Source organism: Anoplolepis gracilipes, chromosome 5 (assembly GCF_047496725.1).
Source record: "Anoplolepis gracilipes chromosome 5, ASM4749672v1, whole genome shotgun sequence".
NCBI classification, from domain to species: Eukaryota; Metazoa; Arthropoda; class Insecta; order Hymenoptera; family Formicidae; genus Anoplolepis; species Anoplolepis gracilipes.
Genome location: NC_132974.1, coordinates 2,106,837 through 2,122,131, shown reverse-complemented (window position 1 = coordinate 2,122,131; position 15,295 = coordinate 2,106,837). Strand labels below are relative to the sequence as shown.

Here is a 15,295-nt window from a genome sequence, read left to right as displayed (position 1 = left end):
TTTTATACATAGAACTTTTTGTACAACTATTGTAGAATTTTCAAACGTTTAAAATCTGATAAGAAATACTAAAAAATTCATTAATGAACAAAATAAGACACAACGTGAACTTGACGTTTTTAGTTTGTCCCGAGCCATTTTTTGTTTAATAGCCAGAACTCTCAAAACAATTACTGAGTTTCCGAAGTGAAACATCAGTTTCACACATAAGGCTGACTGTTTACAATATGAAAGCAAAATTATCAAAAAGAGAATTTTCGAAAAAATTCCTTGAATTCCATGAAACTTCTTTCATGTTTTTCTACAAAAGAGTAGACATCCTGATAATACATCAACAGAGTTCTCAGTAAAAAAAAAAAGCATATTTATGAGACACATGAATAAAAATTAAATTGTTTACAAATGACGGAAGAACATTCAAAAAATAACAGAAAGATTAAACGAAATGTTTTGTAATTTCAAATTGTCGAATATTATTGATTATTGTAATCTGTGATGTCTTATTCGCTGACATGTTTTAACAACGAATAAACTTCACACGCTTATAAATAAATCGTTTTACATGCGTACGTTATTAACCCCGCAACAAGAGTATTAACCCAAAATCTGTAATGCCCGCAGATAGCTTGGGGCAATTATGTTATTAGAAAGTCGCACACAAACACGTATATAAACCACACCTTACTAATTATACCGAAATAATAGCTTTTATAACGTTAAATCATGAATCATGCAGCAGCAACTGTACCATTGACGCCGAGTCGTAATTAAAAGCTTATGTATTTGATTTTATTTCCATTTTCCTCGTGTTGAGAAAAAAAATTTCCCCTCAATGCATCGCAATACATCGTTACGCATCTATGCGATTCCATGAGGAGGAGCCAGGGTCGAAGAACTCGTCCGACTCGATCCTCTCGAAGCGACTAAAGACTCTCACGGGAAAGGCTTTCCAACGGTTTATCCTTACGGTTCGCGTACGGTTGAGTTCGTAAATCCGCAAACGAGCAGGAGAAGCCTCGATCGATCGATGCATCGAGAGAGGACGACGTATTATCACCGCTGGAAAACGGCGCCCGGTTGCCCGCTCGTGAGATCGGCCCGCGCTGATAACGCGAGAAGAAGGACAATTACGCTCCTATCAAGCTCCTCTCTCTCTCTCTCTCTCTCTCTCAGATACGGGATACACCGCATTTCCCTCGTCGTGTCGATTCCGTTTTATTGTCTTTCCACGGCCACGGTCGCGCGCGCGCACACACACTTATACGACGACGGAGTAAGTATCTCGTGCGGTCGCTCGTTATCGACGATTAAACTGCGCGGCGGACAATAATTCCACACGCGGCGGCAATCGCTTTCGCACGCTCTCGGCTCTAGGCTGTTCTTTCGCCCTTTTTTCTCCAGCAGTGCCTCGAGAAACGCAGCAGCCCGTGTGATTGCCCTCTTTCGTCGTCCTTAATCGCTCGAATGTGTTCATTTTAATGTATTTACAACATATATTACTCATAATTTATTGAAAAAAAGATCGCAACTTTGAATGTCTCTTCATTAAAGAAGTCCAAATAGCTCCAATATAAAAATATAAAGATATCAATTTTTCAAGAAAATTTAAGACACACGCACAAGATGTAAGAAAATAATTCAATTATTTTTTTCTTTTAAATAATAAACTAGAAAATTAAATAACACAATTGGAATACTCAATGCCGGCTTTTATTTTCACATACGGTTTAGGTCAAGCATGAACAAGGTAAACGCTAGTTGGATGTACGTGCCGCCGTGTACACGCGCGTGTTTCGTAATAACATCGTATACCTACTATATATTCACCGAAGAGACGAACCCACTGTTCTGTACAAAGATTCCTTCCTATTATTCTTCCCGGTCTTCCCGCTTCCTCTCTCGACTCGAATCGCTGATCCAACTAGACAGCGAGAAACTAGCCATACCAATTTTGCGAACGAACAAACTTCCTGGACTCTCTCACGTCAGTGAAATCAGATTTCTTTATGTGTGGCTGATAGCTATCAAACTTCTTTTTATTAAGTAGAAATTGTAAAATTTTTATGTAACAGAAAAACTGTAAAGACAGAAACAAATAACAGCATTCTAAACACATATATATATATTATGAATATTATTACAAAATATGTTATTTTTACTAAAAAAATGTTTAAGTTATATGAAAAAAAAAAAAAATAAATAAAAAGAGCCGCTTTCATGTTACACGACGCCTAATTTTACGTCTTCCGACGAAGAAAATATTCCCGGCTGTACTACAGATACACTGTACTTTTTTTTTTTTTTTTTTTTTTTTCTTTTTTGCGACGCGGTAAGACATGAAAAAACGAAACGGTTCTTCAAAGCTGACTCGCTTCATTTTCCTTCGTCGATGCGTAACGTGCGAAGCAGTTGAAAAGCAACCGCTTGCGTAACTCTGCGTGTGCTCTTTCCGCTTCTCTTCTCCTTCTTGTCGTTGTTCCGTTTCAAACAGAAATCCGCAGAGACAAAGAGAAGAAAAGAGCTCGGTACGATTGGAAGGAAAAATTTTGTCGAGCCGCAAACTTATCGTATGGTGATGCAAATATACATATAACAATGAGTCTGAATTAAGAAACAGTCGGCTACAAACCTCGATGATTTATTAATGTATATAATTTCTTTTTTTTTTCTTTTTTTTTTTTTTTTAATTGCAACTTTCGTATGTAACAATGCTTGCGTCAATTAACTTTTTATTAAATTAATTTTATTGTCATTCAAAACAATGTCAATTTAAATGGAAGAAAGTTGAAAAGACTTAGAAGAATTTTTTGCATCAAGCTGCGATACAAGATTTGATCGTCCTACCTTCTTGTCGAAAGATAAAATTATTCCAAGCCAGATTATCTTAAAGATTCGCGTGAGAGAATATTTCATCTTGATATATGTATATGTAACGCGTGTAACATATGAATGCTTTAAAATCTCTCTCGCGATTCCCGACAAACATATTTTAGCCATTCCGGTATAAACGGTGAAAGATTGACGAAGCGCAGCGAAAATTCTAAGAAGGGACGGAGATAGCCGGAGAGCTCTATTCATAGAACAATAGACAGTTCTGAGGTGCTAGACGATGAAGTCACGACATACTCGTGTACACGGCGGCGAGTACTTTGGTTACGGCAAACGGCGGCATTTTAACGAGTTTCACGAGATTGTAACGTCGAGTTTTAAACACATAGGCGGTGTCCCGTATCGGCACCAATGACCTCGCGGTTGACACAGCCTTGATGAAAGACTTGATTAAACACAGTCTTTCTCGAGGCGCCTCGTGACAGCGACATCCATATTAAGCGCATCGAGGTCTATATAATTTATGAGATCGGCATCGCGACTAAAAAGTGTTGACTAATACATATGTGTCGTCGTGAAATTTGCATGAGATTTTATCTCATCTACAAAGCGAGACTTTCGACGAAAACCTGAAATAAATTCGTGATTGAACATAAAACTGTAATAATGGAATATTTTTTCTTTTTTTTTTTTCTTTCATTAATCCGAAATATTTAGAATTTTATATTTCACTCGTGTATAGATATAGATTAAATATATTATTGGTTAGAAATTCTCCATCTCTATTTTACAAACTATTCGAGTTGATTTTGCGTAAAGCTTCTGTTGTCAAAGTATGCAAAATGCCATAGCAACGAAATCAACGAGATACCGCGAAATTACATATGTATCTGTTAAAAAACTGCGAGATTATACGTATTTTACAACACAACTAATATCAGCAATATTGCGGGACAGATGGTACATGATTCCAATCAAAACTGCTTTCTCTCTTGGCCCGAAGGTTGGCATTAGTGACCCAGAGCGCGGCGCGTTCTAGAGATTGATTGCCTTATCGATAATTAGCTTAGCACGACAAGCGTGCCGGACCTTTTGTTTCGCTTTCCGATCTCTACCAGCCACCTCGCCTCGCCTCGCCTCGCCGTTACTTTCGAAACGCGCGTAAGGAGTGCACAGAGAGCCTCGAGAGATCGAACGGGCAAGTCTTTGGGCGTCTTTTTGTCATGCGCGCATATGATTTATGCAGGTGCATGATAAATGGTTATAAAGAACCGCGAATGCTAAATTATACGGCGATTTATTGATTCGCCCAGTGACCTTTGCTTATCGATATTATTACGATCTTTCTCTCTATCCGTTTCCCAGAAGTTCCAACTTTGATGCGGCAATCCGGATAATTGTAGAGATGTAGAATATATGTACGTCTCAGATTTATGCTAATATATTATAATACGACTGTATGATTTAATATATAAATGGCATTTAAAAAACTTGCGAGCTGAAATATTTAAAGAGACAAATGTGACGTATAAATGCGACGAGAGGAACGCGAGTTCATCGTTAATCGACTTTCAGTTTCATTAAAGTTTCATAAATTTAAATTAGACGAAAATATATATTTTATACCTGAAGGATTTACATACCGATTTCGCGCAATCACGTTTATTTATTTCCTATTTATTCTAATCATAGAATCAAGAAAGATACACTATTAAGCTCTCTGAGCTAAATGATCAAAACATAAAAAAATATATATTTGCTATAAAAAATAATTTTTTTGCTCCAGCCGTTAAAAAGTTACGAAGGGCTAGGTAGCTTAAGTTTAAGATATCTAGCCATTATAAAAAAATAACGTATACATAAATAAAAACAAAAAATTATAGTACACAAATTTTTTGCTATATTTTACTCACAAAAATATTTCTTTATATAATTCTGTAGATAATTTGGCTCAGATAGCCCAATATACCTAATCAAGAATCAGCCGGTTGTAGCTGGTTGTAGCACAATCGTGCTTTACTAGTTGACTAATCTACTGAGATTCTCTCCCATTCAAGTGTAGAGAAGAGCTGTTCGAGACTGTTGCCAACACCATAACTATACTGCAACTAATCTTTCTATAAGTAACATTTCCGAGTTGCAGACGTAGTGCGTTGAAAACCGCTGATATACGTCGCTCGTAAACGTTGCAAAGCATCGCGCGATGAAACGACAGTGAGTCGCGAACTTTTGCAACGGCGCGCAGATGGTAAGCGCGATTCACAAAGGCGAAAATATTTTTCGGCTTAATATATATCATCGGATTCCTAAGAGCCTGTTTATTGCGATCCCGATCGCGACGAGAGTCTTTCCACGCCAACTTTGCGCGCGCGGCAACTATTTTTTATTCAGGCTCGTGTGTCTAATATATTTCATCGGATTTGGATGGATCGAAGATACATTTGCATTCGTCGCGCGCTAAAAAAACCTGGTGAGGAAAAAAAGAAAAGGGAAGGAAAGCAAAGGGCGACGAGGCGCATATGTGCGCTAAGGGCTGCCCGAAAAAGACTTTAAGAGGCAGCACAAAGAGAGGGAAGAGCGAAAAAAGAGAAGCATCGACATGCATACGGAGCATAACTCGCGAATAATGCGATGTTTTATATGAACGTACGTGAGCCAGCTGTAAGCAAATGCATTTCGCAGCGGCAGGCTTAAGCCGCGTACTATTCGCGTGTGCAGGTCGACCGACGACGCGACGCGACGCGACGACTGCATCGTAGCAAGCAGCAACATGCTCATTAAGGCTACGCATAGAATCGCGAATGCGTCCGATTAAATTGTTTTATCGCGCGGAAGCACGCATCGAAAATAAATTGCGGCTCTGTCGTAAATGAATAATAAAACTGTATAAATCGCTCTGGTAAAATTTAAGCAATCTATTTACATATCAATTAAAGTCGTAAATTATTCCTCAAATACTATTCATTTTTCTCTGTCAAAGCAAATGAAATAAACGCTAGCAAGCAGAAAAAAAAAATAAAAGCACATCGATACAAGTAATTGAAACTTGTGATTTTCATCAATAACTTCTGACAAGTAAAAATTTAATTGTTTGATATTTCGTGTACTAATATTTATCTCGAATGCAAGTGCCAATTTTTTCGCTTTTACTCGCTTTTAAGGGAGAATTAATCATTCTCGACCTCGCCAAATGTAATCCCGGAATGGAGTCGTTAAACGTCCATTAGAAACGTCGTGTAAACAATTTCGTGCGGCCGTGATTAACGTCGCGATTTACGAGGCTCGTTCATCGTGTGAGACGTGATACGCGGCGCACCTAAGCTTAACGCCGGCTGATCTTTGAGACCGCGTAACGTACACGTGTCAGGAATGTTGGAAATAATGCGAGCAACAACTTACACACTTACAATTTCACAGCGAGACCGAAAAGAAAAACAGCGAAAGGAAACAAAGTACGCGCCGTGCGTACCATGTAAATCTGCGGCTCGGGAATGTTTCGCGCGCGCATCCGACCTCCATCTTTTTTCGCGCTTCCTGCGCGATTCATTTAAATGCGCCGTGCTAATTTCATCGCGTCCCATCTGCATCTCGTTCGCCGTCTTTCTCGCTCATGTTTGGGAAAATATCTCGTGAATTCCCTGGCTCTCGATTTTCAATAGTCTCATTCGCAGCAAGCGATGGATCGAGGTAAGCGCGTTAATTGGATAATTAAAGAAGGGCAATGTGCGTGTGACGTGCTGGAATTATGTTCGATCGTTTGCAATTGAATTATGAAATGCGAGGTGAAATGTCGGAATTGTTGTCGTCGTTATCGCAAGGAATGATGCTCGACTAGTTCGACTCATTTCGCTGAGTTTTTGGTCAATGGTATTTCGAGATGTCATTTTAACACGTGTCATATTGCGTTTTATCGCTTATATACAGAATGAGTCGCTGATGTCGTAAAACACTTTCACGACGAAATGCTTTAACAAATCTCGAATTGCATTCTTTGTGATAAATATTTCAAAGAAGAAGAGAACAGAGAATTTTTTTTTCCATTCTTAGACATTTAGTATCTTGCCAATATTTCGTGAACTCGAAGCGCCTCATGGAATCTATTATAAAATATTTTTTATGATATCGATAACGTCTTTTTCCGGTAATTATGAAATGCAATATTGACACGTCAAGAACTCTTGATAATATTTATATGAAAAATGCGGAAAATTAAAATCGATTCCAAAACAATTCTTATAAATTTGATAACACACTGAGGCATTCACAAGACGAACGTCTTTCTTACAATTGCGTGATAAAAAAAAAATAGATACGACGTTTTATTTTCAATGAACAGACGAGAATGAAGTCACTCAATACGAAAACGAGAAGACACGCGTTCTCCGTCTCTTTCCTGTGAGATAAGAATGTTTACATTTCAGATTAGCGCCAAATGTGACAACTAGCAGGTGTCATAGGTGTGGCGCAACAAAATACACATGGATATTATGCAACAAGGCGTCATCACATCACTGAATATGTATTTTTCGGGACAATAGGACGTAAAAGAGGAAACGGAAAGATAAAGCTCGTTCGAAAAAAAAAGTGCGACATTGCTTTCTTAATCACTATTACGATGACAGCGTTTGACGATAAAAAAATCGTGTCGCGGAAGCAAATTGTTGCGTAACGTACGCATATTGTTTTGCGTTAAAGGCTAATTAAACATGTGTAAAACGCTGCGGCGACACATATATTAATATCGGCTGACTCTGCAGAACGGATGCGTTGCAATTAAATCATTTCTGCCTCGTAAGCGATCGCGCTTAATCGATTAACACAGAATCGATAAATTAATCGAGGTCGCGACTCTCAAAAATAATATCGCGACCGATTCAATTAGTTAAACAATTCGTAAATTAATCGCCGCTACCATTGTGTTATCTCTCGTCTTCTCGTTCCGATTACTGATTACGGCTGTTATCAAATCGGCACGTGTTCGCGGCCGATACTGAAATTAATCCGTGTGCATTTTCAGCAACACGATAATACGTGCCTCCGCGCGTTTACGTTATTTACATTATATATTATCACATTTGACTCTGCACTCTTTTTGCGTAGCTATAACCACAGTTGACTGATAGAGTTCACTTTTTACACGTAATATGAAGGTTGTTTATTTTCGCCAATACTATTACGCAATAAAAAGAACTGGCCCGCGCTGTTGCGCTTATGGCCAGAGTTGTTGCACCTTATCGGTTTACGGTGTCGTTAAAACGGCACAAACACGCCATGAATGTATAACGGAGCGTTTTACTGTCGCGCACAAGCACGTCATGCTGTAACGCAACGTTTGCTTTAGCGTCAATTTCGAACGGTTTTCATTGTTTTCTATTTTTTACTCCGCGCTTTTACTATGTGCATTCTAACATAAATGCAATAGTATCCCAATATCGAGGATTCGCAATCGATTGCGTAGACATATATGTATATTAACTTTCAACGGAATCTTTGAAATATAAAAATGTTACTTAAAAATGTAGTTGTGAACAGACTGTATAATTAAAATGAGTCATACGATTGTATAATTAAAATTACTTTCATATAATTTCTTTCTAATTTTCGTAACATCTCTTTTTAAATAAAATTATATAAACTGTATATGGCATTAAAAGCTTAACAGAATTTATGATGCCTGCTGAGGATTAATATTGTGCTGCAAATTGAGCTTTCTCGTTTGGTTGGATAACAGATAACGGTTAAAAGAAACAGATGCTAAATCTTCTTTAACAAATATATTAAATATCTCATCGTATTATTATACATTTTGATTGTACGTGTGAAGTCAATCTTAATAAAAATTAAAATATCTCTTTCTTTTTTAATCAAGGAAAGACTTTCAACTTCAGAGGGAAATCGAGAGGAGAATGGAACAAATGTAATTTGCAGCCGCACAAATAGTTACGCATGCTCGCGAGAGTATTTCTCTCCTAACCACAATATTGCAACGGAGATCCATCGATCCTCTTCGATCTCACGACCCGTGAGAGATTCCTACCATTCGACTTCTCTCGATGTGCCTCGAGGTACTACCGGAGTGAAAATAGAGGCGTCGCTTTATTATATCCCGATGAGTTGTACTTTATCGGTCGTCGTGAAATTTGAAACGTGTGAAATATCCAACAAACGGACCGACTCTGCACCGTCCAGTTTCCAGTCGCGAACGAATCGGAGAATTTTCTCATGACACTCATGATGGGTTCGAGAAAGATGATAACCAATAGATAAATAATGAACTTATCTAGTTAATCGGAAAATGTATAAATTGCGAATACTTGTATCAAATGTCACGAAAAATTCCATTATATATTCAACTTATTCATAAATATGAATAAGTAAATAAAATATATATGTAACAATTCATAATTGCTTTGTTAATTTAATAAAATAACATGGGTTTTTTAATTAAATTAATGTTTCCGAAAAAATTCAGATTTATTAAAATTATTAAAATTATAAGCGAATTATCTAAGACTTTAATTATACCTCTTTGACATAAAAGTAATGACAGATCAGACCGTTGAGATGCAAAGAAATCACAAATATGCGCGTTTGCCATCCGACTGCTCGTGACTGTTTATGCATCGACAAGAAAAGAGTTGGATAGGAATGCCATAAAATATTAAGTAATAATCTTTCAAGAATCCGAGTCTCTTAAGTACCAGTGTCGGAAGATAAAATAACGTCAATCGTGATACGGTTGGTAAATTGTTGAACACGGCGAGGAGACATGTCATTGAGAAGGTGGAAAGGGAGAAAATTCCGGCGACGAGAGAGTCGCTTACGAATTAGCAAGGTCCACTTAATTAAAGAGTTGGTAACCACGCATTAATAACTGTTACGCACCGTTTCATTGCTCGGGCTCCAAAGACCTTTAAGACATTCTTAAAGCGGTTTCTAATTATTCACTTTCTCCGCGACGCAACGACCGAGATTTACGGATTCGCGTCGCGGTCCACGTAATCTGCCGATGATACCGTCTTCGACCGCGAAGACGACAGTTAATCGAGATCGTAGGTAATCGAGACAATCTTCAAGAAGTCATTCACCGAATAATTTCCTCGTTTTATGACAAGCGCGGTTTATACAGACACTCGAAGTAGCAGTAAATAATAGAAAACGTTTATTGCTACCCTCAAGAGGCTTTTAAGAAAATTAAGAATATACAAATTCTAATACACTGCAAGGACCCTAGACTTGTACCGTGGGAAACAAATAACATGAATAGATAATAATGTGTGCGAAATAAAAAGTATTACCGTAATTATAACAATAAAAAATAAACGCGCGCGCGAATGAAACAGTACTTTCATCGGAGAGAATCACTATCGCATGCGGCAATACTCCGTGAAAGCGTACTTGATTAGGGATAAATTGAAAAATTGTAGCAAAAATCGGAGTGGTCGGCTTGTCATGGAACATCACACGAGAGATTATCGCGAGCGAGAAACTAAGATCGAGGCCAGAGACGGTCACCATAAGACCGCTTTCTACTCGCGCGTCTGCAAGCAGGATAATACGAACACTCTCGATACACGTCGATAATTATCGATCCTATAAAAATCACGGCTATAATCAAGAATATACCTTACTCTTTAAAGATAAAAACGTCAAACGAGGAAATTGCGCGTTTCTTGGCATTTTCTCGCGAACAATTTAATTCATAAATATATACTATTAATGATAATTACACGTGCCATATTTTCTAAAAAATTACAAAACTGTTGTAATATGACGATAAACAAACGTAACTTCGCAACAACTAAAGGTGATTGTTGATCTTTGATAGTAACGATTTAACTATATCTCTCTCTCTCTTGACATTTCCTTCATATTTCAAGAATATCGCTAGAACAGCTAGTTTTTCTTAATTAATAAGCAATCTCTTCTATACGTATTAATAAGAACCTTACGGTTGTTTTTAAAGGTTACCACGTGTTTACTGATATAACAATGTTAGCGATTCTATGAATTATTATAATTTTTACACAATTGTCAATCTTCCCTCTCGACATCCTCACGTTTTCAATTAACGGTACTGTCCCCGGATTCTCGACACGTCAATCAAATCGCACATGTCGCGGTGGTCTTTGACAGAGAAAATTGCAACAGCCAAAGGAAACTGTTTATTGGCGGTCCTATTAAACGAGCATAAATCATACGACCGACACCTTGGCGAACCGGCATCCGTGTTTCTGCATCTCTTAAACGAATTGCAATCAAACGTCGAAAACAACTTCTTTGAAGGTTCTATTTCGATTTCGAAAAATTGCGATTTTTCAACGCGACCGATACGTCAAAATGAAAAAAAAAAAAAAACATTCATATAAAGTGTTAACGACCGTTTCACGTCGGAGAAAGTTTAGAAAGGAACAACATTCGTGCGCGCGTGCACGCGCCACCATAAATGTAAAATAAAGCCGGAACGACTTCGTTTATATACGTGTTTCTCGAAGTCACGTTTTCGCGGAGCGAATCGCATCGCGAGAGACCGTGGAAAAACGTATCGCGCGGGTCTTTCTGAGGATACGAGAAGAAACGGCATCCCGCTTATCCTCACTTTCTCGATAATGAGCAAATTGCGCGGCTCGATCTACATCTCGCGGCGCGATCTCCCGTGATCGATAGAAGCGATCGGCCGATAATGTAGCCCTGAGCATCGAAACGGAAGTGATCGGTGGAATCGATCGCGACGCGATCGAAAATCCTTTTCCACCACCTCTACGGTGTAATTCAATAGACATCCAATAAAAAAATATCAGTCTTCCTTAATCGGATGATAAAAAAAAACTCACCTTTGTCCGGTTCAGGGGGTTTGAAAAATCCCATCCAGGCGCAACGAACAAGTATCCACATTTCGAAATCTTCCTTGTAGCCTGAAACGAGAAATAGTTGATTTTATAAATATTTGTTTGTGCGTTATTGTTTTCTGAGATAATTGGAAATTAATCTTTAAGCAGGAAAAGATATATTACATATATGTAAAAAGAATTTTAAGAGAGTAGTTGTTCAAGTTAATTAAAAATTATCGAATTGAAATAATTGGCGAAGGAAATAATGTATATAACAATTTTTTATAATAAGAAAAAAGTACGATACATGTCTGAAAAGAATATATCAGAAACAGAATGAAATAAAGAGAGAGAGAAATAACTCTCCAACTTTCCAGAAAATTTCTCGAGAGTTTTCGTCCTACTTCATACGAGATAAAAACCTTGTAGACGTTTTTTATTAAAAGTCATTGATTTAAATAATAAAAATATAAAACTGCATAGTTTAATAATGTCCATTAAAAAAAAAATTATTAATTCCTATTCTCGAAAAATTACCACTCATTTGTATACGCTATAGCACAAGCAATCAAATTCATATTTGATTCGCTTAATCTAATAAAATACCAAGATATATACAATTGCGTAAGGTTACAACTGGAGTGTAACGAGCACAACATCAACTTAAATAAATCTACGTCTTTGGAGAGTGTTCAAAGACTTATCCGACGCGCGAAGACGCGAACATTCGCGCTAATATGCAGCAATCAGTGCGCAATAATTTGACACTCGTTATAACCTCGTAGTAGATAATACCGCGTATTACTACGAGATAATGGCCATCGTGCCGCGGTTACACGATGAAGCGGCACGGTCGGCGTGGCCAAACTGGCAAAAAGGCCGCTCTCTCGTGCGAAGAAGTAATACGTCGTCTCCTATTGCGCGGTAATCTCGAAACGAAGCGATCATCTCTCGTGAAAGGATCGTAGTAAGAACGAGAATTCGTTCGGTTTTATAGAGAAATAAAGGCAGACTGCTCTACGTACGAGAGGCCTTCCGCGCCTCTCTCCTTCGGCAGAATTATGGCGCTTCTTTCTACGGATTAAACGAAAGAACGTTGAGCATCCGCGACAAAAACACTCGATATCTAAACAGTAAACACATGCCGAAGTCAACGAACGAGCGAATCCGGATCATCGTACGTGAAATAAACAAACGCGATAAATGAAAGAAAATATATGTGATTCATTAAAATATGATATAGTTTTCAATACACATAAAACTCCTAAATAAAATTTCATCGCTCATATTATATAATACAGATGATTTCCGTATCAGTGAAATAAATAGTTGGTTAGATACGGAGCAATTTTGCATCAGAAGATTTCCTTCAAGTGTGAAGGCATATTTTACGTACATTAAGCTAACACAGCCCCCGAATTTTCCACAGTCATCAGTTTTTCCGAAATGGCTGGAGCAACGAATTTACTAAATTTCTGTGTAGGTTTTATTCAAATGTGCCGAAGTAGCTTTGCCAGCTTAATAGACGTGCATTCTTTTTTTTGTTAAAGACATGGTTTTAAACTTAAAAAAAATTATATATATATATATATATATATATATATATATATATATATATATATATACACATATATCATCCAATTATAATATATAAAATATATATATGTCATCTAAATATAATATGTATATTATCATCCTAAAGTGAAAGATATCTCGGTGTACACAAACATCATTCATTTTTTAATTGATTATTTCACCTAAGAAATATATAAAAAGCAACTAAACGGATCTTCTCAATTGGCGAACATCGCAGATAAATAAAAGCCAGAGGAAACTTTCCATGCTATTTCATGTGTAAGAATGTCAAATGCCGGATTCACGGTCCAATTATCTTACCGACCGTGATCACAATTACTGCTTATATTGAGAAAACATTTGCTGAAAAGCGCAAGGTTAATCGAAAGTCGCCTAATAATTGGTACATTAATAATGCGGACGTGATGTTTTGTTAGTCACGGATAAAATTCCGTCTTTTCGTCGACTGAATCGATCTCGTCGACCCGGGGTACGTACGCTCTGTTTAACCGCTTTCCGTCCGGTTTGCATGATTTCCTGTCACTCGTCGTACGTTCACAATTAACTTCCGGTGTGTTGATTGTCACGTACTGACAGCACGAACGTAGCGAACCATAAACCTTCCTATTATAGCGTGTCGTCAGTCATTAAAACGTATCGGCGAGTATTATTATGAAATAACATTCTACGCGAAAAACCATTTAACATAAGTAAGCTGACGCAATATTCTACTTTATAATTTTTTCATGAATAAATTTTTAAAGTGTGAATGAATAAAATTTCCTGCAATCACCGGATACAATTTATGAAACACGCCTTTTCCATATACTAATTATAATATTGATTCTATAATAGATTGTGTTTAAATTAAAGTGATTTAGATTAAAGTGGATTGCATTTAGATTAAAAGGTATCTTTATTTAAAATCCGATTCAAATCACCTAAACATGTAAGTTAGGCAATAAATCTGTAGTTAAAGGGAGAACACAGCTTACATTATTAATTTCAATATTTCGATACGGAAATTTTATTCACATTACGATTTATCACGCTAATTCGCGGTGCAGTTCTCCACAACTCGGGTCTGTCACGGCTATCATCCGATTTTTTCACGCTTGCTGAAAATATCCTACCTCTCCAGACGGTTCATTAAGGATAATTCATGAGTTCTCTCTCTCTCTCTCTTTCTTTCTCCATTTCTCGCGCGCCTCAACGAATGCGCCTATCGCGACGTTACGCAATCGGAGACACTTGTCTCACAATTGACAATAATTGGACAGCAAGTCGCTCGCTCTCCGGTCGGGTGGACCGCTTCCTTCTGGTCGTCCTTGGCACGCTTCGCGGAGCGGAGTCCTTGCCAGTCCTTAAGCTCGAAACGACGCGACCTAGATCGCCCGGGGAAGGGGGGGGGGCGAGGGGGTCCGTTACGCCTCTAATATCTAATAAGGCCGACGTAAACGTGCCCCCGCGCTACTAACGGCCGACGTAGGTGGTGCGGGAGCGCGGGTTCTCTTCTCGTGTTTCTCCTCGGCCTCTCGATGGCGAGAATTGCGAGCGCGGCGGCGCAACGTGCCACGACGCGCTTCGAACTACACTTTATTAAAGCAATTAAAGGTCCGCTGCCACGTCCGCCGCCTCGTTAGCCAAACAGAGCGTGTCGCGAGCGATGCCTGCCCAATAAGAAGATCCCGTTGCGCGCATTAATTCGATTCCTGCGGACTTGAAATGCGGAAAGCATGGCTCGTAGACGGCAGCTAGGAGATTTTTGCCGGAAATATATGTTTCCTTGAATATAACCCTTGAGAACTTGCCCTGCTCCACCCTCCTCCTTTCCCGGAAATATTAAAGTCGTCACGTACATGGAATTTAAAAATTCCCTGCCGTTTCCCGAGACTCTCGTTCCAGACTTTAACGAATTATGAACGGATACTAACTAGTAATAAACATCTACTTACGCCTGATCTTCACTAATTAGAAACTAAACTAGTTTTCCCCTAACTAATAATTACAACGTTCCAAATAAAACATACAAAGATAATTAGATAAATTCGAAAATAGAA

The 15,295-nt window shown here is 38.1% G+C and overlaps 1 protein-coding gene across 3 annotated transcripts in view; it reads right to left on the bottom strand.

The window, feature by feature from the left end:
* Osp (myosin phosphatase Rho interacting protein outspread) overlaps nucleotides 1–15,295 on the bottom strand; it is a 163,828-nt gene that overhangs the window by 102,885 nt on the left and 45,648 nt on the right. For all 3 annotated transcript variants that reach the window (XM_072892505.1, XM_072892506.1, XM_072892504.1), the window contains one exon: nucleotides 11,664–11,744. In XM_072892505.1, the coding sequence (XP_072748606.1) occupies nucleotides 11,664–11,744 (81 nt within the window). The remainder of the gene's footprint in view (nucleotides 1–11,663; nucleotides 11,745–15,295) is intronic.